Source organism: Halichoerus grypus, chromosome 6, assembly GCF_964656455.1.
Source record: "Halichoerus grypus chromosome 6, mHalGry1.hap1.1, whole genome shotgun sequence".
Lineage (NCBI taxonomy): Eukaryota > Metazoa > Chordata > Mammalia > Carnivora > Phocidae > Halichoerus > Halichoerus grypus.
Window position 1 is genome coordinate 138,026,043 of NC_135717.1, and position 24,846 is coordinate 138,050,888.

General features: G+C 35.8%; 1 protein-coding gene across 7 annotated transcripts in view; it reads right to left on the reverse strand.

Moving 5' to 3' along the window:
* The window catches only part of OSBPL8 (oxysterol binding protein like 8), a 156,822-nt gene that overhangs the window by 99,720 nt on the left and 32,256 nt on the right, over positions 1-24,846 (reverse strand). For 5 of the 7 annotated variants that reach the window (XM_036099830.2, XM_036099828.2, XM_036099827.2 and 2 more), the window contains one exon: positions 6,954-7,062. In XM_036099830.2, coding sequence (XP_035955723.2) covers positions 6,954-6,995 — 42 coding nt within the window. In that variant the 5' untranslated portion in view covers positions 6,996-7,062. Of the gene's footprint in view, positions 1-6,953; positions 7,063-24,846 lie in introns of those variants that run through there. The other 2 variants (XM_036099836.2, XM_078076335.1) reach the window with 2 other exon arrangements.

The following is a 24,846-nucleotide window of genomic DNA, read 5'->3' on the forward strand; positions in this document are numbered from 1 at the left end:
AGAAACTATTATTTGCAGATGATATGAATCAGACAAAACATTAAAACTCATAAAGACAAAATAGGTAAGCATTCAACCAATATCTGTAAATGTCAAAATGAAAACAGAAACAAAACAAAAACAAAAACTCCTTGAAAGATATACATCATAATGCCAGGGACAATTTTATAATAGTCAAATTTTATCTTGATCATCACTCCCTCATTGCTGAAGGCCCTATCAATTCTTCTTTCTACCCTGCTCCCACCCCCCATCACCTTCTGGATCCCTCTTTTCATATCAGGTAGCTATAAATTATTCTTCCTTAAAGTGTTAATTGCTAAAGGCTTGAGGAATTTTCAAACTTTTGGGTCTCCAGATCCCTTCACTATCCCAGAAATTACTGAAGCCTCCAAAGAGCTGCTGTTTAATGTGGATTATACCTACTGATATTTGCCCTATTATAAATTAAAAATGGGAAACTCACTATTTCAGCCACGTAATCAAAGTCAACATCAGAAATGACAAGTCAGGTCGATAGTATACCCTTGGCAATGATGTGATGAAATGGCATTTTACCTCTGTGGTCTCTTCCCCAAAACCCGTAAGGACTAGTCTAATCAGAGAAAAACAGACAAATCTCAATTGAAGGACATTGTGCAAAATATCTAACCAGTACTCCTCAAAACTGTCAAGGTCATCAAAAACAAGGAAATCACAGTCAAGAGGACCCTAAGGAAATGTGACTACTAAATGCAATGTGCTATTCCAGATGAGATCCTGGGACAGAAAAGGACAACAGGTAAAAACTTAAGGAAATCTGAATCAAGTATGGACTTTAGTTAATAATGTATCAACCTTGATTCATTAATTATATCAAATGTACCATAAATGTGTTAATAATAGGGGAAATTGAGTACAAAGTATATGGGAACGCTATAATTAGCCAGGAGATTGATGACATCATCACCTCATGTAGTCTCTGGAATAGTGCACTGTACACTCAGAGAATGAGAAAAGGGGCAAATAACATCAAATACCATTAATTGGAGCAGCTCTCCAAGCATAATGGAAATACAAAAGCTTTCTGGCTTAGAATTCTGCTGATGTACTGTATAAATCACTGGCTATTTTTCTTTTTCAAAGCTAACTCTTGGGTGCCTGGGTGGCTCAGTACGTTAAGCATCTGCCTTTGGTTCAGGTCCTGATATCAGGGTCCTGGGATTGAGTCCCGCACTGGGCTCCCTGCTGCTTTTCCCTCTCCCTCTGCCCCTCCCACAGCTTATGCTCTCTAATAAATAAATGAAATCTTAATTTAAAAAAAAGCTCTTTTTCAATTCCCATTAGAGTTTATATTAGAGTCCCATTATATATCTGCAAATTTTTTTACATTATATTATTCAAGCTTCTAATAAGAACATTTAACAAGGGGCGCCCGGGTGGCTCAGTTGGTTAAGTGACTGCCTTCGGCTCAGGTCATGATCCTGGAGTCCCGGGATCGAGTCCTGCATCGGGCTCCCTGCTCGGCAGGGAGTCTGCTTCTCCCTCTGACCCTCCCCACTCTCATGTGCTCTCTCTCATTCTCTCTCTCTCAAATAAATAAATAAAATCATAAAAAAAAAAAAAAAACATTTAACAAGCCAAAAAAATGAAGTTATAATAAGATAGAATCAAAGTACCCATATAATAAGAAATAACTGAGTGTTATTTTCCCACTTGGGAAGTTCAAACATTACAAATATTTAACTACTACTAACCTGTAACGTTCATAAGTTAAAGAAGATAATAAAGCATAAAGTATATTTGTCAAATTGTTTTATCCTTTTAAAAAATGTCTCCCTTTAGGAGAAGGTTCAATATAGTTGTAAAATGGCAAAAAGATTAATAGTCTAGAAGACAAAATATAGGTGGGTTGGTTTGTGTAAAAGGTAGGGACTAGTCACAGTTATTCTCTCCAGCCCCCATTTTTGTAAGCCAGTTAGTATATTAATTTATACCCTTAGTGAACTAACATATCTACGCAATGATCATCAATGGCTGCTATTATCACAAGAAGACAGACAGACATTATATGCCTCCTGATGGTAATACACAACACCCTCAATAAAGTATACTTGTCAAAAAAGAGTTTGAGCAAGTCTAACTCTCATGACCAACTTGCAAGAAATATAAGTGACTGAAGAACACATTAAATAATCACCATGGGGGGAAATCCAGATTGCGGGAAATTCTACAAGACAAACTACCTTGTTTATTTATTTCAATACACTGAAAAGGAAAAATTAAAAACAGATACAAGATAGACTTAAAAGATTAAAAAAGACCTCAATAACTTATCAACTAAGGCCAACATAAGGATTATAAAAAATAATATTTATGAGACAATCAGGGAAATTTAAGCATTGACTAGTTATTTGATTAAAGAATTACTCGTTTTTAGGATACTAAGGGTATTTATGGTTAAAGTTAAAGAAAAGTCTTTATATTTTAGAGATATTTACTGAAATACGTACAAACAAAATGATTTACCCAGGATTTGCTCCAAAAAAACATGGGATGGGAAGGTGGGATTACAGATGATACAAAACTGACCTGAATTGGTAATTGTTGAAGACAAGTGACAGGTACATGATGATTCACTACATTAGCCCATCTTTTTAAAAATATTTGAAATTTTCCATAATAAAAAGTTCAAGAAAGATAGCACCATTCTTAAATGTGATTAACATATAAATTCCTACAGTTAGCAAGCAGCTATTAGAAAGAGAGCATTCTTAATATAAGAGAGAATGAGTATGTAGGTAACAAACTGGTGACTAAAATTTCTAGCTGTTTTATTATTTTACATAAAAAGATCTCTGCAACCTAAGAATTTATATAATTTAGGACCACTCAAAATAATACTTGATGTTACCAAACACTGGGGCAATTCCATTAACTGGCATGGCCAAATATACAAACTATATAATGTTGCCAAATATTATATACAGTAGCCATACTTCTTAGAATATGATTTAAAGCTCTCAGTAAAGTCTAGTAACATACTAATTTTACTTTACGAACACCAAATCACAGTAATCATGAAAAACTCACCTAGGAAGTACGTAAAAATAAAGTTTCAGTAAGTTGGATCCTCTCTAGGCCCATTAGAAAGACACTCATTTACTATATTCTAAGAATTACTGAACTAAATAATCTTTGCATTTCCTTACACTTCAGAAATCCTTCGATTCAAAGTACCCAATTTACATTAGAATCTTAAGATTACTTCAGTTGAGAGCGCCTTATAATACAAAAGATTCATATGTATTTTAAAAACTGTATTCTCTTCTGAGAAGTCATTTATATAATCCATTTACAATACAACAAAAGATTTTTTTTTTTTACCTCTAACAGACCTTCTAAAGGAAGGTTTCTTCTGGCAACAGAAATAATATGTAAAATATTCAAAAGATATAATGACTGTCCTTAAGGTGAAAAACATATTCAATTTTTTTAATCAAAAAAAATGTTTCACAGTCTACCTCAACCTAGTAATAAAAATTTAACTCCTACACTTTAAGCATTTCTTAGTGGTTAATTGCTAAAGTGATCTAAGTTCTGGATTTTTACAAAATATCATAAGACACATATTAAATGTATACTTGTGTCCTGAAATATAGTAGTTCCATGTACAGAGATTCAATCCATATTTTTCAGTATTTACTACTTAAGACAACACTACCACAAAAATTGAACTATACACAAGTGGAATAATGAGTGGGCAAAAGAATTTAAAAAAAAAAAAAAGAAAGTAGCGTTGCCTTGGTGGCTCAGTTAAGTGTCAGACTTTTTTTTTTTTAAGATTTTATTTACTTACTTGAGAGAGAGAGAGTGACAGAGAGAGGGAGAGCACGAGACAGGGAAAGGTCAAAGGGAGAAGCAGACTCCCCAGTGAGTAGGGAGCCTAATGCGGGATTTGATCCCAGGACTCCAGGATCATGACCTGAGCCGAAGGCAGTCACCCAACCGACTGAGCCACCCAGGCACCCCAAGTGTCCAACTCTTGATTTCAGTTTAGGTCTTGATCTCAGGATTGTGAGTTGAAGACCTACGTTGGGCTCCATGCTGGGTGTGGAGCCTACTTAAAAAAAAAAAAAAAAAAAAATAGAAAAAGTAATCTCCTTTGGAAGAAGAATATTAAATTAATGGACACCAACAGTAATATTGAGTCCAAGCTTTTGCAACCTCACACCAAGACTACTATAATAGTCTCTTAATATCTTTTACTCTTCCTAATTGTTTTATATCCTGCTTCTACATTCATCTATCTACATAAAAACATACAATGACATACTGTGGCTTTCAGATTCAAGTTCAAAATCCCAGGTCTGGCACTCAAAACCTTCTACAATTTTGGTCTCTATCTGCCTCATGAATCATTATTCCTGTAAATAACACTACCTTCCAATCTACCTTAATTTTTCTAATTCATTTCTCCCTAAAAAATAACCCAATAAGCAAATAATTCCCCCCATTTAGCTTTGCCTCTTGTTATCCTCCCTTCCTAGAATGTTCTCCTTGCTCATTTTCAATCCTATGTTCACTATTTACCTGTGCTAATCGGTGTATGTTCTCTTAAGAAAACCCTCAACTACCCCAGTGTATAACAACCACCCAATCCTCACAGCTTGTAAACTATGCCTTGTTTATATCCATCATTTAACACTGAGTAAATCTGTTATTGCCTTATCTATCTATCTCTCTAGTCTTCCCAAAATAAAACTCATTCAGATAAACTATAATGTATATCTCTTGGCATCCCCTTCACCAGGCACAGTACTTTGTACAAAGGCTGCAATTAAAAAAAGTTTACTAATATTTTAAAAACTAGTGCATGCAATCATTTTTTAAAACACTACCAACTCATACTGACACACTACTTCATATTTTCAAAGAACTTTCTGGTTTCTCTAGATCATACTGTCTCTATCAAGTACTCAGAATGAGTATTCTTGCCTACATATTTTTTACTGAAGTAGAATATTTGCCTCAATATTTTAGGAAGAAAAACTGAGATTCTGAGAAAGTATAAAGCCAAAATTACTGAATAGCTTAGGGTTTTTTTCAATGTGTTTTACTGCCTCTCCTGCCTTCTAATTATTTATCTTTTTGGAGAGAAGGCTTGATACAGCTAGTGATATCAACAATAATGGTAGTAGCTTTTATTTATTGGATGTTTAGAATGTCTGTGGCTTTGTAATAGGCACTTTACAGATATATTATCTAATCAAAACTCAAAACAGGGATGCCTGGGTGGCTCAGTGGTTAAGCGTCTTCCTTCAGCTCAGGTCATGATCCCAGGGTCCTGGGATGGAGCCCCGCATCGGGCTCTGTGCTCAGTGGGGAGCCTGCTTCTCCGTCTGCCTGTGGCTCCCCCTGCTTGTGCTCTCTCTCTCTCTGACAAATAAATAAAACCTTTAAAAACAAAACTCAAAACAATTCTGGAAGGTGGATATTACTATTATCTTTATATAATAGATGAGAAAACTGAAAACCTAGAGAATGTAATTAATTATCCAGGTCATACAACTAAGCAAGCTTAGATTTTAACATGTAGCTAAATGGCTACAAAGCCCATGTTCTTATCCACTTCTCCTAGATCTAAACAGTAACCAGCTTAGGCGGTGCAGTTCAAAGGTGATATTTTATAAATAGGTAACTCAAAAGTAGATCTCAAGATTAGTTTCAAATACAGAGTATCTCAGCAGTGCAACTGAAATTATTGGTATTATTCTAAAATAAGCTACAATATTTCACAAAAGAAACTTAATGAACAAGAAAAAGAAAGCTGTTCTCATTGCTTTTTAAATATCTTGCTCCAATCTCTCTGTATCAACAGGATTTAGAATAAAAAATGAATAAAATTTTATTAATACAGCACAGGTATTCTGTTATAGAATTTAATACTATCTGTTTAGATATTAGTTTAGAAGGTAACAGTAAATTTTAAGCAATTCTATTCAGAAAGACAGGCACAGAGCCAACACATTAGTGGCAAAGTACTGAAACACCCCTTAAGCTGTGAGCTCTTAGAGAAGATAATTAACCTCCGGCTCGGAGCCCTTTTCTCCATCTATAAAAGTGAGAATAAACAAATACCTACCTTTAATGCTGTTGTGAGGGCAGTCTGACAAAGTATACACTTAGAGAATAGCAATTGTTTTTATTACTGGCATTTTTATTATCAATAAGAGATTAAAAATATTTCAACTAAAAGAGTTAAGAAAGTCCATTAACTTTAAATAGAATATTTATGGCAAAGTATACACGTTCTAAGACAAGGCTTTAATCTTAACTTTTTGCTGAAATCATAGTGAAAATAAAATAACCTACCATCAGTTTTCCTTTTATAATCGCTGTGACAATAACCTTCATAAACCAAATTACTTCCATGCCAATTTTATTTTCTATTAACAAGTTATTTTAAAGTTTAACTTTTTTTGACCTTTTAAGAAACTAAAACAAGTTTGAACCAGAAATTCAAAAAAGGCTGGGAACAAGTTAACAAAAGTAAACAAAATTGGATTTTGCTTTCAATCATTAGACTATTCCTACATTTGAGTCTGAACAAAGGACTTTCACTAAATTAAAATTTACAAACATCTCAATATAATGCCATAGCAACACGAAACATAGAAAAGTTGGCCTCTGCATTATCCCAAAGAATTTACCATCCCAAGGGTTGGGACCAAGTTAATACACGCAAGCAGAGGAGGAGATAGGACAGAAATATCAGAAAACTGACTGGGTTCTGCTTCAACAAGCTTTAAAATATCTGTCATCTTCATATCAGCAGGAGTTAAAGAATTATCTTAAAATTCTTTTTTTAAGTTTGTTTTAAATACATTTTTTAAAATAAAATGATGGCTTACATCAAACACTTCACGGCTGTACAGGACAGTACCTTATTACACTATATTTGAACCACTCACCGAAGTTTGATCGGGTTCTCCGTCTGCTAAACCTGCATCCATAGTGAAAGAAGGTAAGTTTATGCTTCTCTTTCTGTTAATGTTTAGCCATCCTGTAAATCTGAAAATCCTAGAAGAAAAAAAAAAAAATCATAGGTATTAGGACTAGTATAAAACTGTGATAAATGGAAAATAAAGCAGCAAGTATATTAGGAGGGAGAAATCATTACAGGATGAGGTTATTGGGAAATCCAATCATGGACAAAACAGATTTTGACATGGGCCTTAAAGAATGGTAAAGGTTTGGGGCACCTGGGTGGCTCAGATGGTTAAGCATCTGCCTTTGGCTCAGGTCATGATCCCAGGGTCCTGGGATCAAGCCCCACATCGGGCTCCCTGCTGAGCAGGGAGCCTGCTTCTCCCTCTCCCTCGGCCTGCTGCTTCCCCTGCTTCTACACTCTCTCTCTGTCAAAAATAAATAAAATCTTAAAAAAAAAAAATAGAATGGTAAAGGTTCAGAGAAAAAAATGGAAAAAAAGAAAATATACCAAGTGAAGAATAGCAAGAGCAAGGTTACAGATAGGAGATTGTTCAAAGTTTAAAAAGATGTTTAAATCTACTTACAATTAAGGAAATAAATGTTTTGTTTTTTTTTTCATGATTACACTGGCAAAAACTAAAAAGTGTGCTAATATTGCCAACACTGGCAAGAACGTAGGAAAAATGCAGGAAAAAGTATTCTCATATACTTTTGTGAGAAGAATATAAATCATAATTTTTGGAAGGGCAATTTAAAATATATAGACTTTAATCCAGTAATTTTGAGGCTAATAATTATGCCACACTTATTTGTTTATACAAATGCACAAAGATATATAAACACATCCAAGAGTAATAGTATGATGAGAAAACTGGAACAACCTTAATGTCAATCATTAGGAGTTTGCTTAAATTATACTACAGATATATAATGGAATATCATGCAGCACTTTTTTAAAATTTTTTTATTGTTATGTTAATCACCATATATTACATCACTAGTTTTTGATGTAGTGTTCCATGATTCATTGTTTGTGCATAACACCCAGTGCTCCATGCAGAATGTGCCCTCTTTAATACTCATCACCAGGCTAACCCATCCTCCCACCCCCCACCCCTCTAGAACCCTCAGTTTGTTTTTCAGAGTCCATCGTCTCTCATGGTTCGTCTCCCCCTCTGATTTTTCCCCCCTTCATTCTTCTCCTCCTGCTATCTTCTTCTTTTTTTTTTTTCTTAACATATATTGCATTATTTGTTTCAGAGGTACAGATCTGTGATTCAACAGTCTTGCACAATTCACAGCACTCACCATAGCACATACCCTCCCCAGTGTCTATCACCCAGCCACCCCATCTCTCCCCACCCCGACTCCAGCAACCCTCAGTTTCCTGAGATTAAGAATTCCTCATATCAGTGAGATCATATAATACATGTCTTTCTCTGATTGACTTATTTCACTCAGCATAACACCCTCCAGTTCCATCCACATCATTGCAAATGGCAAGATCTCATTCCTTTTGATGGCTGCATAATATTCCATTGTGTGTGTGTGTGTGTGTGTGTGTGTGTGTATACACACCACATCTTCTTTATCCATCCATCTGTCGATGGACATCTTGGCTCTTTCCACAGTTTGGCTACTGTGGACATTGCTGCTATAAACATCGGGGTGCACGTACCCCTTCGGATCCCTACATTTGTATCTTTGGGGTAAATACCCAGTTCATGCAGCAACTTTTAAAAATTAGGTAGGTCTTTACATACTCTTTATATATTTACTTTATATATAAACTAGAAAGAAGGCCACATTAGGTGGAAAACGCAAATTATAGAACATTATATATAAAATACTGTGTTTGTGTTTTCCCATTTTTACAATCAATATGTATCACTTTTATAGTTTTTATTTTTAAAGTCTTAGATGCACACTAAAATTCATATTTGAATATTGATAGGCATTATTCTAGAAATTGGCAATACTAAAAACAAAATAATAAAACACCCATAGGAAGCTTCAACTTAAAAGTATTTTACCAATTTTTTTCCTCCTATCCATTCCATTTCAAGGGTTTATTTATTCCTAGACATTAGGCACTTAAATACATCAGTGAAGGAGTTCCCCTCTACTTGCTAGATGGGATGCTGCCTGATTCATGAATCATTTAATAAAACCAACTGGATCTTTAAAATAAAAAAATACATCAATAAACAAAACAAAAAGCCCTAATTTCATGGAGCTTGTATTCTAGAAAGAGAACAACAATAAACACAATAAATTAAAAGTCACATGTTAGAAACCCATATTGCATTATATTTTAACTAAGTAAAAATTTTTTTAAAAGGTTATATGTTAGAAGGTGATGCTATGAGAAAAAAATAAGGCAGGCTAAGAAAAACCAGGGAGGAAAGGATTACAATTTTATATAGGATGTTCATGATAGGTCTCACTGAAAAGATGACATCTAATCAAACATTTGAAGTAGGGAGGAAATTAGCCATGTAGATATCTGAAAAAGCGTTTTCAGGTCAGAGGGAATAGCCCAGTGCAAAAGTCGTAAGTGCCTAACTTGTAAGCTTGAGGAATAGCAAGAAAGCAATGTGGCAAGAACAATGTGAGCAAAGGGATGAAAGAGTAGTAGGAGATACGATCACAGAAGTAAGGGAACAAAAGTAGAAGTAGATCCAGTAGATCCAGTAGGTCCAGCGGGCCACTGTAGATCTTGGCCTCTAATTCTAAGTAATATGAGAAATCACTGGAGGGTTCAGAGGAAAGAACAACATGATCTGACTTACATTTTTAAAGTGTCTGTGTTGACAATAACTGTAGTAGTGGGGGAAGGGTAGAAATTAGGAATTCAGTTAAGAGGCTATTGCAGTAATCCAGGAGAGAAACAATGATACTAGGATTAATGACAGCCATAAAGATACTCAGAAGTAGTAGAATTCTATATATATTTACAAAGTAAAAGCAACAGGATTTCCTGAAGGATTGACTATGAAGTGGGAAAGAGAAAGTAATTCACAAAGATTTTTGGCCTGAATGACTAGAAAGATGGCCATCAGATGAGACAGGGAAGACTGATGGGGGAGGCAAGGTTTTTTTCTTTGGGGGTACTTGGGGGGGTGGTAAACACATTTAGTTTGGGGTATGTTAAGTTTGAGATGTCTATTTGATACTCAAGTGGGCATGCTGAGCAAGGAGTTGGGTATAATATACCACAGTGAAGTCTAAGATAGCAAAATGAGAAGGAAAGTGAACACATTTAATTTTTAAAGACATGAATGTATTCTTAGTAGCAGGCATGTGATAAATATTTGTTAGCCAACCAGTATTTGGTTTTGCAGTAATTTTATAAGAGGAGATTTGGTTCCATTATGCTTGTATTTATACTTTAGCAATAAGCAGCTCTTGAAAGCTTTATGTAAACAAAATAGTAATGAAACCATACATGACAAGGAATTCACTATGTAAAAAAGGTCACAAAGTGTAAGGCAACTGGTTGTGATTTTGGTTCTTCTTTTCGACCAGTATTTTAAGAATGAAAACTTATACATATAACAATGTAGATTTAAGACTCGTCCTAAAACTCTGAGCAGCAGCCATTCTCTTTCCAAGGGAAACATTCTCATTGCACCCACCTCTCGCACCGTATCTGTATCTGTACTTTCACTGCTTCACTCGTTTTTGCCAACTGCCTAGGTTCTGTAAATACTTACATTCTGTCTGATTTAAAGATACCTGTACAGAATCTTTTCTAAAACAAAGAAATTCAATAACATAAACAACTGCTTTTGAAGAAGAGCAATTTGAAAAGCTCCCATTTTGGATTTCTTCTCTATCAGCCACAATCTTTTCTGTGATTAAGCTTTCTACCCATGCTTTTGACCTACTCTCTTCTAGCACCTAATGGTAGTATAGGGTTCTACTATAAGAATTTGTCCTGTCAGTCCTTCCATTTGTCTATCATGCTCAAACCTCCCCGATTGTTAAAAAGTCTTTTCTCAGTTCTACTTTCCTGAAAGCTACCCTATGTCTCTTTTACCTCCACTGGAAAATTTCATAAATGTTCACACACTCATTTCTTCTATTTCTTCCCCCTGCTTTCATGCCTACATAGATTATGTTGGTTCTACACCTAGGCTAATATGAAGCACAGATGTGTATGTATGTGTATGTCTGTTGTATGTGTAGCTTTTGGTGACTTATTAATATTCTCCTGACTTTATCCCAATTTATGATTAAATTAAATGCTATGCCTTCCTTAACCATCATTGTCTGGAAATGTAGATTTCCTCCCAATGTAATTTTCACTTAACTGAACCTTCCCATGCTATAGGGAATAAAAGGACAAGAGCAGGAATCCTTGTCTTGTTCCTGATCTCAGGGGGGAAAGTTTTCAGCTTTTCACCACTGAATATGATGTTAGTTGTGGGCTTGTCATATATGGCTTTTATTATACTGAGGTATATTCCCCCTTATCTGCATTGTTGAGATGAAATGGATGTTGCACTTTGTCAAATGCTTTTTCTGCATCTATGGAAATGATCAGATGATTTTTATACTGTACTTTATTAATATGGTATACCACATTGACTAATTTGTGGATGTTGAACCATCCTTGCAGCCCTGGAATAAACTCACTTGATCATGGTGTATGATCCTTTTGATGTATTGTTTAATTTAGTTTGCTAATATTTTTTTCAGGATTTTTGCATCTATGTTCCTCAGGGATATTAACCTATAATTTTCTTTTTTTGTGGCATCCTTGTCTGATTTGGTATCAGGGAAATGCTGGCCTTGTAAAATGAATTAGGAAGAGTTTTCTCCTCTTTTATACCTAGGAAGAGTTTGAGAAGGATTGATATTAATTCTTCTTTGAATGTTTGGTAGAATATACAAGTGAAGCCACATGACCTTGGACTCTCGCTTGTAGGAAGTTTTTAAATTGCTGATTCAATCTCCTTACTAGTAACTGATCTGTTCACAGTTTCTATTTCATCATAATTTAGTCTGGATAGCTTGTATATTTCTAGGAATTTGTCCATTTCTTCTAGATTGTCCAATTTGTTGGCATGTAATTGTTCATAGTAGTTCTTGTGATCCTTTGTATTTCTGTGGTATCAGTTGTAATATCTCCTCCTTCATTTCTGATTTTATTTATTTGAGTCCTCTTTTTCCCTTAGTGAGTTTTAGCTAAAGGCTTGCCAATTTTGTTTATCTTTTCAAAGAATCAGCTCTTGGTTTCACTGATCTTTTTTTTTTTTTTAAGATTTTATTTGACAGAGAGATAGAGAGCACAAATAGGTAGAGAGGAAGGCAGAGAGAGAGAGGGAGAAGCAGGCTGTCTGCTGAGCAGGGAGCCTGATGCGGGACTTGATCCCAGGACCCTGGGATCATGACCTGAGCCAAAGGCAGCCGCCCAACCAACCGAGCCACCCAGGTGCCCCTCACTGATCTCTTCTACCGTCTTTTTAGTCTCCATTTCATTATTTCTGCTCTTTGTTATTTCCTTCCTGGTTTGTTCTTTTTATATTTCCTTGAGATGTAAAGTTAGGTTGTTTATGAGATTTTTCTTATTTCTTGAGCTACAGCATTTATCACTGTGAACTTCTCTCTTAGGATGGCTTTTGATGTATCCCACAAATTTTGGTATATTTCCATTTTTGTCTTGAGGTATTTTTTTATTTCTCTTTTGATTTCTTCTTGACCCATGTGGTTGTTCAGTAGCATGTTGTTTAATCTCCACATATTTGTAAATTTTCCAGTTTTCTTCATGTAATTAATTTCTAATTTTTAACCATTGTGGTAAAAATGATGCTTGATATGATTTCAATACTCTTTAATAGATTAAGACTTGTTTTGCTAATGATGTACTATATGCTCGCTAACTGAACATAATAAAAAAATTTTTTTTTAATTAAATTTAAAAAAAGACTTGTAGCTTAACATATGATCTATTCTGAAGAATGTTCCATGTATACTTGAGAAGAATGTGCATTCTGTTGCTTTTGGATAGAATGTTCTGATGTTTATTAATTCCATCTGGTCTAACATGTTATTTAAGGGCAGTGTTTTCCTATTGCTTTTCTATCTGGATCATCTATCCACTGATATTGGGGTATTAACGTCTCTTATTATTACTGTATTGCTGTCTCCTCTTTAGGTCTTGTTAATAGTTGCTTTATATATGTAAATACTCTGATGTTGGTGTATAAATATTTACAAATGTTACATCATCCTGTTGGATTGATCCCTTTATCATTATATGATGCCCATCTTTGTCTTATTACAGTTTTTGTTTTAAAGTATATTTTGTTTGATATAAGTACAGCTACTCCAGCTTTCTTTTAGTTTCCATTTGCATGGAGTATCTTTTTCCATCCCTCCCCTTTCAGACTTTTGTGTGTCCTAATATCTAAAGTGAGGCTCTTCTGGCAGCATACAGATGGGTCTTGGGTTTTTTTGTTGTTGTTATTGTTGTTTTATCTATTCAGTCACTGTCCAATCTTTGATTGGAGAATTTAGTCCAATCAGATATAAAATAATTTATTTTTTAAAAATAATTATTGATAAGTATGTGCTTATTGCCATTTTGTTAAGTGCTTTCTGGCTATTTTCATAATTCCTCTCTGTTCCTCTCTTCTTCTCTTACTCTCTTCCTTTGTGGTTTGGTGACTTTCTTTAATGGTATGCTTATATTCCCTTCTCTTCTTTTTTTGTGTATTCACTGTAAGTTTTTATTTTGTGGTTGTCATGAGGCTTACATATAACAACCTCGAACTATAGCAGTGTATTTTAAGTTGATAACAACTTAAGTTTGATCCCATGGTAAGGCTTATCATTTTTACCCCCACCCTACCCTCCCACATTTAAAAAATGTAAAACCATGAGACTGGATGAGAGCTCCTGGGTTACCTGTGCAGACAAAAAAAGGACCAAGTTCAGATCCCTAGGGTACTTCAATATTAAACGACCAATATTTACAGAATGAATGAATCCCAATTTTTTGCTTTTCAGTTTGCAAAATTACTACACGTAGACAGCCCATAGACATTTCCAGGCAGAGTGACCTTTCTCAAGAAGCTTAGCTGCCTCAAAGTTAACACTTTGCCCGAGGCAAAAGGCAACCTTACCTAGACATTAGTCAAACCTCCAGGATCCTGTAAAAAAAAAATCCCTTTGGAAACTTCCTTTATCTCTACCCAACCCCCTCTCCCAAATATATGTTAGCAATCATCCCCCAAACATATGGCCCACTGATATACATCTGAAGGGATCTCATGACGAAGGTTTTACTAGTCAGTAGTTTGGCTAAGATCAAGTGTAGTATCTGTTCTTATCAGTTTAAATGACGTTTTCCTAACAAACAGCTAGCCCCTCAAGGTCCTGGAAACCTTGCTTCCAAATGTATTAGAGACTTACACTATCCCTAACCCCCTCCCAACTTGAAAGTATAGAATCAGCCACTCCTCACAACCCCAGTGCTGCTCTTTCTGCCCTCAGGTCCTATCCCTGGGCTTTAATAAAACCACCCTTTTTTGCACCCAAGACATCTCAAGAATTCTTTTTTGACCCTTCGCTCTCAAACCCCGACATTTCACATCAATTACATTATGTAAAGACTGAATTAACTAATACAAAAGGCAAAGAAGATACACACATAAAAGTCAAATCATAACATGACTGATTTAAAAGAGGAAGCAGGAAGCAGAAAAGAAATAAAATTAAGGATAAGTGCCCTAAATTCCTTACCTTTGATAATAGGAAGTTGAGATAAGAGACACTGCTAATATGTCAAGAAACAAGTTTTTAGTATTTTCTTTGAAGCCAAAGACTGCAACATATAAAACAAAAAACCCTAGAGAGAGAGGGTGATTGATTAGAGGCTTAAAGTATAAGCACAATTTCCCCATCTTTCAGAGGTTAAAGTCAAAAGATGTTTAAATTGATGTAGTTCTGGAATGTCATTGAGGTCCGGAGCCGACGGCCAAGAAAGAATTCTTCAGAAGTCTTTGGTGCAAAAGGTGATTTTATTAAAGCTTGGAGATAGGACCCGTGGGCACAAAGAGCTGCAGCCCTAGGGTTGTGAGGAATGCTGATTATATACTTGCGAGTTGGGGGAGGTAAGGAAAAAGGGAAGTGTCCAAGAGGACTCTGGTATGCTAAAAAAGACTCAGGATACTGGAGGCCCGGCTATTGTCAAACTAAGGTTGTTTTTCCCTCTAACAAAGCATTATCATTAAAATAGCTGGAAGTTTCCTGGGTGAAAGTTGTGGGATGTCAGCTTGTGCTCTGTCCTCAGCTTGCCTTCTGCTCCCTCATCAAAATGATAATCTAAGAATTAAAAAGTTTATTTCTTAAAATCAAAATGGTAATTAAACACAATCTTAATGGCAGTAGGCACTAGGGAGCAGACTTGAGAAGAAAAGCAATCTTTCCTGCCATTTAAAAAAAATTTTAAATAGTGTATGTTACATATACAATCAAAAAGAAAGTGTAATAAAATTTTTGTAAACCAGTACAATGTGTCATAATCCTAAAGACTCCTTTTTCCAAATTGCAGAGCTAAAACTAGCCTTGCATCCAAATTTAAACATAATTACTAGTCAAATGCAAAGTTTAAAGAAGACTTTGTTCCCTCTTTTGTTCCTTTTGTTATCAGTACTCTAGCCATTGTTTCGGGAATTGGTGCCTCACTGTCTACACTTAAAAAGTTCCTAGAAAAAGTAATTTTTATAATAATTCTTCTGTATTGTGGGCTTAAATTGCTATTTCAGTCACAGAGAAAAGGAAGGAGCAACTACTAAGCAAGGCTAACATCTTTAACACGTCATTTAATCTTTTTTTTTTTTTAATTATTTATTTGAGACGGACAGAGAGAGCACAAGCAGGGGGAGGGGCAGGCGGAGAGGGACAAGCTGACTCCCTGCTGAGGAGGGAGCCCCGCCTCAGGAGCTCCATCCCAGGACCCTGGGATCATGACCTTAGCCAAAGGCAGACACTTAACCAACTGAGCCACCCAAGGGCCCCTCCTTTAATCTCAACAACTTTATGATGCTATAATGAATGATGGCTGCCTCTGAGGGCATCAACAAGTTGTATATGATTAGTATTTCCTCCTCTCTCACAGGATGCCCCAGAAGTTTTTGTTCTGTTTTGTTAAATGAGTATGTAACAAAAACAAAAATTCTCAAAAGCAAGAATGCTTATCAGTGAACATACCATACTTCTAAAGAATAACATACTGGAAAGGAGTATTAGATTCAATAATCTTAATCTCACTCACTGCCAATTTGACCCCCCCAAAAAATAAATTGCAAATAAAAACAATTTCATTTAGCTAGTCTGACCTAATCTACAGTATTTACACTAAGTCAAATACTTAAGGAAAGCCTAGTATGAGAAATTCATCACATGAAATGTAACAGTTCCCAAAAAGCAAGCCAGCACCAACATCCTATTCATAAGCACTTTGACAAAAAAAAAATATGTAAATGGATTGCTGGATTAAAACAGTCATCTATCCGGGGCACCTGGGTGGCTCAGTCGTTAAGCGTCTGCCTTCGGCTCAGGTCATGATCCCAGAGTCCTGGGATCGAGTCCCGCATCGGGCTCCCTGCTCTGCGGAAGCCTGCTTCTCCCTCTCCCACTCCCCCTGCTTGTGTTCCTGCTCTCGCTATGTCTCTCTCTGTCAAAAAAATAAATAAAATCTTTAAAAAAAAAAAAAAAATTAGAAAAAAAACAAAACAAAACAAAAAACAGTCATCTATCCAAATGGCTTTCATCTCAATTATTGCAAAATAGTGCAGTACATATGTTCCTTAGAGTATAATAATATTTTGGCACCTATGAATTATGTTAAAATTCCTTCCATTCTAAAAATAATAACAACAATGATGATAAAATACACAATATGTAGAGTTCAGCCAAAACAATATCATTAGCAATTTGCCCAGAGGAAAACCAATAGTGTTAGACTAATTTCAATGAAAAACAGAAAATCACTACTAAATTTCTGGTAAGGTATAAAACAAATTCCATTTCCCATTTTCTGTAGACCAACCATTAATATACATAAATTCATAACTTTTAAGGCTTAAAATAAGCCTTTATACCTATGTTGCTTCACCATCAATTATATATCCTTTGGGCTCAAAACATATTCATCAAATATTTATTTACTTCTTGTCATGTAGGGGACACTGTTGTAGATTCTGGACATATATGGAACAATAAATATCATTCCTTGTCTTAGCCAAAAGAAAGCAAAATAAACTGACTAGTATACTACAATGTAATGAGCCTTATGACAAAGCTACATGCATGATATTACCTACGGTAACACATAAGGATACTAAACTCACCCTTCTGGAGGTAGTAGAGTAAGAACACAAAAAACAAAACTTTGCAAAGCCTTTTTATATTAAATAAAACAAATTAACTACCAGAAGCAGAATAAATAAATAAATCTAAATAGGATTAATTAATGCAGAATCTTTTACAAATCTTTATAATCTAGGGGTGCCTGGGTGGCTCAGTCGGTTAAGCATCTGCCTTCGGCTCAGGTCATGATCCCAGGGTCCTGGGATCGAGCCCCACATTGGGCTCCCTGCTCGGCAGGGAGCCTGCTTCTCCCTCTTGCTCTGCCTCCCGCTCCCCCTGCTTGTGTTCTCTCTCTGTCAAATAAATAAATAAAATCTTTAAAAAAAAAAATCTTTATAATCTAATGGCTTAATTTATGCAGTCTATTTTGAACTTTACTTTTTTTCGAGATTCATCTATTTGGTTTTAGACTTAGTAACAAAACCAGTTTACCTTATCTCCCAATAAATACCTAATTCCACAAAAAATAAAATAAGGAACTGAAGTAATCTCAAATGAATTACTATATAGTTCACAATTTTTCTAAAAAATACATGTGGAAAAGGAATAGATTAGAAAGGTAACTTCCTAGTTTAAAAATAAACTTTACTCACAGCAAGATTCTATTTTATATACACACACACACACAAACACACACATATATATATATCTCACTGGACATTTTGCAGAGTTGGATACAGAGAAGAAAGTATGAATGATAGAATATAACTCAAGGTAATAAATTTCCTTAAAAGTATCAAGCCAATCTGCAGAGAACTGTGTAAGATCCTTCTTATTATACATTCATACTTCCCTTTTAAAACTTCAAAAAAAAAAAAAAATCATTCCAAAGTGAAATATATAGTTCTATGGGTTTAAAGGGAAATAGAAAAACAGGATATAGAGACAATAACCAACCCAGTAGCAACCAGACCCAGCACCCAATCTGTGATCTCTATCATTTCTCACTGAAAGACACCAGGGCTTCTTAGAGAAATGGCATATTCTAGGTCTAGGACAACAAACGTACAAGGTATACCTAGAGTATCTTACATTCCAGTATCTTGCATATCCAAGCAAAAATGCTATAAAAGACTTCTGGAGTTATATAATGAAGACTCAGGAGCCAACTCAAAAGGGCTCCCAATAGCCAAAGATGGGACCACTTTACAGGGAAAATTTATATCTATAAAATGCAGTTTGAAAATCAAAGAGCTAATCATTTCAAAAAATTTGAAACAGGAGCAAATTAAACCTAAAAAAGTTAAAGGAAGGAAATAACAAAGAGCAGAAATATGACACAGAAAACTAAAATACAAAGAGATAATCTACAAAGTCAAAAGTTATTTCTTTAAAAAGATTCAAATTGATGAAGGGTAGGTAAAACAAGGGAAAAAAAAAAGAGACCACAAAAATAACCAATATTATGATTGATAAAGGAGACATCATAACAAATCCTCCAAATATTAAAGATATCCTGAAAGAAAATTATAAATAACTGTATACCAATAAATTTGAAAATTTGTAAGAAAAAGAAATTCCTAGAAAAATCCAACTTATTGAAACTTCCACAAAAAGAAACAAAATCAGAATAGTCCTACAGAATCCATAATAAATAACTTTCCAACAAAGAAAATTCTCATTATTAGTTACTTCACTTGTGAATTTTACCCAACAATGGGGAGTCAGGGTGATGGGAGGAGACAGAAATCTTACACAAATTTTTCCAGAAACACAAAAATGAAAGAACATTACCCAAGTAGTTTTATAAGGCATATAAAACTTGACAAGGACATTTAAAGGCAGGAAAATTATAACTCGAGATATGGATGTCAAAATCCTATAAAAAAGTAACTGAAAGCCAAATCTAGTAATATATAAAAAGGACCACCACTATAATCAAGTTAGGTTTATCTGCTAAAAAACAAAAACAAAAAAAACCCATCAGGGCGCCTCGGTCAGTTAAGCGTCTGCCTTCAGCTCAAGTTATGACCCCAGGGTCCTGAGATCAAGTCCCGAATCGGGTTCCCTGCTCATTGGGAAGTCTGCTTCTCCCTCTGCCCTTCCCCCCGACTTGTGCATGCAAGTACGCGTGTACACTCGCACTCTCTCTCACAAAAATAAAATCTTAAAAAAAAAAAAAATTAATCTATACAACCCACTATGTTATAATAAAATGAGAAAAATCACATGTTCGTTGTAATGCTGAAAAAGAATTGGGAAAATTTATACCTACTCATGACAAAAAACTCTTACCCAACTATGAATAGAAGAAAACCTACCCAATCAAATAACACCAACAGAAAACCATTTAGAAGCTATTTAAAAATACCATAATTAGAGATCAGATTCAAGACATACCAACTTTCCTCAAAGATGACAGATTTGTCTGGTTCTGTTTAGAACTAAATCAATTGCGGTGGCACTATGATCCCTTTCCATGATAAACCAGTTATTCACACTGAATCATTTAAACTTAATGATCTCTTGTCTCATTTGTGAGCAAATGACCTTGCCCTTCTTATTAATAGGTTAAAGTTTAAATCTTTCAAGTCAACTAAACTGTAACTTTGCCACTTTTTAGGACTGCCTATAAATTAAGTAGTCCTAAAACTCCTCAGGTTTTAAAGGAGGCAAAAACTGCTTAAATAAAATACAATTATAACACCTGAAAAGAAACATGATATGGTTAAGGTACATGGACAAGGTCCTAAGGTGATATTTGATTTACTTGAACTTTAAAATGTCTACTTTTAAATAACAAAATTAATTGCAGATCAAATAAGACGAATATTTTAGATCAAATTATGAGAAGAGGATTGAAAATGGAATAATAAGGCGCCTGGGTGGCTCAGTCCTTAAGCGTCTGCCTTCGGCTCAGGTCATGATCCCAGGGTCCTGGGATCGAGTCCCACATCGGGCTCCTTGCTCTGCGGGAAGCCTGCTTCTCCCTCTCCCACTCCCCCTGCTTGTGTTCCCTCTCTCACTGTGTCTCTCTCTGTCAAATAAATAAAATCTTTAAAAAAAAAAAAAAGAAAGAAAGAAAATGGAATGAATATTTACCTAATGCATGAAGAATGAAGAAATAGCTTATCTTTAAGGGGTATGTAAAAAGCACAGGAAAAAAAAAAAGCACAGAAAAATGGCCAGATATAGTAACATCCTAAACATTAAAAAAAAATTATAGAAATTATAAAGGAAAAAAAATTATAAGTTCAATAATCATAATGTACAAAAAAATCCCTTCAAGCATATAAAATCTTAAGACCTCATTCATTTATTTAATATTTTTGAGCAATTACTATGTACCACTGTTCTGGAAAGTTAAGAATTAGAGTAAGTTTATCCTGGAGGGGGAGTTACTGACCAGAGGGGGCATAAGAAAACCTACTGGGGGGCTGGAAATGTTCTATACCTCAACCTGTGTAGCGGTGACCTGGGTTTACACATATGTAAACATTCACTGAGCTGTACACATACAATTTGTGCACTTTAGTGTAAGCTGTATATCAATTTTTTTGTGAAAGTTCATTCGTGTTGCCTTCTATTATTGCTAGCTGTTCTTATACATACTACTTCAATTTTAATTCAAAGAACCTTGCAACAAATTTCTGGCATAGCCAAAGGGTACTACATGTCTCACTGTGATGACAGAAGTTTTAAATAACCCAGGAGGAGAAAACAGATATCTATATTAAAAAGAAAATTACCATTAATAGGCAAATAACTAAATCAGTGGATTCCCTAATATATAACACAAAAGTATTAACTGAATTTTTTTAAATGTTTATTTCTCCATCAGTCACATAATTATGCTGTCAGATATGAACTTATCTTTCTGTCAGTGTTTCTCAATAGTCATTGGTGCAGCAACTTCGTAATTTTTGTCAGTACTATCAACATATAGTTACCTGTTTTTTACTCATCTTTAATTTTAAATTTAATTAGCCTTATCTAATAAAATCCATAAACTTATTGATTTGAGTCACAAGTTCCATTTTTCCTAATATACATAATATATAACTAAAAAGTTTAAAAGCTCATCAATGTACTAAAGTCCTCTCACATCACCATACCAAAAATCGTAAGACCTTGCCACAGACTGTTTTATCTCTTTGTTCGTTCTCAGGGCATTCACTTTCCCTATCCTGATGTAGCATGATGAGACAGAAAGAATATTAGTAAAGTCCACATTTCTTTGAGAACTAGCTGTGGATCTTTGGACAAACTATTTTATATCTATCTCTGGACCTCCGTTCCCTTGTAAGATTGTGAAGCTAAAATGGCCATTACGGAGATTCCCTACAACTCCAATATTCTATAACATGACAGCCAGTGGTTTTACCATGTGTCTAAATACTGCTGACATAATCACTGCAATGCAGTGTAAAAGAATATAAGTTCTAAGGTACCATCTCAACTTTAAGGTCCATACTAGGAGTGTTTTCAGAGTAATATATATAAATATATAAATAAATAAATGTGTGTGTGTGTGAACATATATATATGAAAAAAGAATGCAAGGCAACTTACAATAACCACAGCAAATCAATAAAACATACTACAGTTTTCTAAGTTTTTTTTCAAATTCAGTGAAAACCTTTTTACCCTACATTAAAATAAAAATCAGTTCAAGTAGGTAATCAAAGCAATATTTATACATCTTAAATATCTTATTACAACTGAAATACACACACACCCCTCTAGTCTTTATGTTCATTTTCACTGAGTACAGATCTGCATATTAGAGTTGAGCATCATTCTTGTTTAAACCACAGCTATGGTACATCAGCTGAGATCTCTAGTGTTAGTTCTATAAGTGAAGGAAAACTTAAAAGTACTTGTACAGCCATCAATTTAGAGAATCCTCCTAAATGTCTGTGATTACCTTTCCCATATTTTCTAGTTATCTAGTTACCTTAGCCATAGCAAGTACCAAGGAAGCCATATGCATAGGTCCAATAGGTGCCTATAGAAACAGTGGGTTACAATGCAGGAGAACTCTGAGCTTAGGAAATCCATATTTTTTATAATGGGAGTAAGTATGTCTGCCCTTTCCTTGGAAGGAAGACACTATCTCTGTCTTCCAAGACTATTCACTACAAAAACATCCTTGAAAAGATAGTCCAGAACAAAGCGCAGTTAGTGCTTTACTTGCAAGATATGCAGAAATACAAGACATCAATAGAGAATTGTCTTCTAAAACATGTTCATCCCTGTCTACTTCACTACTACCCAATACAATACCCTGTTAACATTTCACCTTGTACTATCTAGCTATCCATGAACAAAAAACAGCTTTAGGAAAGATCCATTTTAAAAATTTCAGCAGCACAACTGAAAAATGGAGAATAACCGCACAAAAAGGGATGGAAAAGTTTCATTTTGCCTGCATCATCCATTCCACTAGCCCAGCATTGCCCAGTACCAAGAGGGAACTCCCTAGTTAGAAAGAGTTCCTCTTGCCAGGAAAGGGAGAGCAAAGTGAACTATCAGCTTCCCCAGTCCTTCTGGGCACTGCACAAAGGACCTGCTTCCATTTTACCCCAAGTAGAGACTGGCAAAGCTGAAACAGGCATGGCTAGGAACAAGGAAGAAAAATAGGGGCTACCAATAGCAGCCATACAGTGCGATCAACCACAGTTCACAGTGACCTGCTCTGCAGGGGACCCTAGAAACTTTCTCCATTGAAGAAACCAACAGCCAGGGCACCTGGGTGGCTCAGTCAGTTAAGGGTCTGACTCTTGATCCCAGCTCAGGTCTTTATCTCAGGGTCATGAGTTCAAGCCTCTCGTTGGGCTCCACACTAGGTATGAGGCCTACTTAAAAAAACAAAAGAAAGAAGACCAAACCAGACAAGACCAGACCAATAGCCAGCCCAGACACAGATTTCACTAGCTTTTGCCCTACAGGTATTTGAGTTCACAGACACTAGCTGCCTGAGTCCCCCACATACACACAAACTCCTCCCTCTCACTTGCCCCCTCTAGAGCCTGGGAATTACACCAGCAGCCAGCCCAGGCATCTGTGGCTGCTAAGTTCAAGACACCAGCCTAGATTTCCACAGCTGACCTCTACTGATATGCATGTGCTCAGATTAGCCCCACCAGCTGTGTACTTGCATGCCACTGGCCTGACATCTGGTACCAGCTTCCACTATCACATGCACATACATGCACATTTTGGAGACTGTAAGCAAAGAAGAGCACCCCAAAAGCCAGGGCCATCATAGCTTCTTGTGGGTCCAGATCAGGCCCTATCTTCTGTCACTGGCTGGTACCACTGAATCACTTACAGTTAGCCCCTTCAGCTGTGTACCTGCACACCCTGGCCCAACCCCATCACTGTCCTCCACTGCCATGCACCTATAGCAAGACACAGCAAGCATGACGGTGCACACCTACAGCCAAGGCCCCTGCAGCTATCTACCTGCCCTGAGCCCTACCATTACATGTGTGTTTGCAACCACACCTGCCACTAGCTGCACCCCTTGCTAGTCCTTGCAGCTGAGTGTGTGACCACAAGTTCCAGCCACTACCACTGCTTGCCCTGGACCCTAGCTGCTGAACCTGGAGGTGCTACTGAGGACCTCAACAGTCCTCAATGACTCTGCAGATCCCCCACAGTGCTAGCCAAAAACCACACATTTGTTGATGCTATGGACCCCAACAGCTTTAGCCAATGAGCCACAATGGCCACTGAGGACCCTGTGCTGCCACATGCCCCTGCACTTGGTACTCTATACCATGAGAATCAGGGACACAGCATGCTTTAGCATGCCCAACCTGTCGATAAAAGTCTTCCCTTACTGAAATCAGTCTATAAAGTCAGGAAGAAGTGACTCATTCTTCAAATGTACAGACACAAAGCTACAAGGCTTACAAAATATCAAGAAAACATAGCTCAACCAGAGTAATATAGTAAACCTCCAGTAACAAACTTGCCCTAAAGAAATGGAGATCCAGCAATTGCCTAACAAAGAATTCAAAATAATTCTGAGCATTCTGAAGATGCTCAGAGACCTACAAAAGAACACAGAAAAACAATTTAACAGTATCAGGAAAACAATACAAGAAAACAAATAGCTCAGCAAAGAGACAAAACAAAAAAGAACAAACAGAAATTTTGGAACTGAAGAATACAGTAACTAAACTGAAGAATTCAACAGAGATGTTCAACAGCAAACCGGAGCAAGCAAAAGAAATAATCAGTGAGCTTGAAGACAGATCTTTTGAAATTATCCTGTCAGAAAAGCAAAAAGAAAAAAAAAAAAAAATGAAAAGGTATGCAGAAATCTATGGGTCTTGTAAGACATCAGTAAGAGAATCAAGGTACATGTTATGGGAGTCCTCAAGAGAGAAACAAGAGAAAACAGAGTAGAAAGTTCATTTAAAGAAATAATGGCTGAGAACTTCTCAAACTTGGGAGATTATCTGGAATCCCAATTCATGAAGCTAATAGGTCACCCATATTTTCAATCCAAACAATCTTCTCCAAACACATTATAATAAA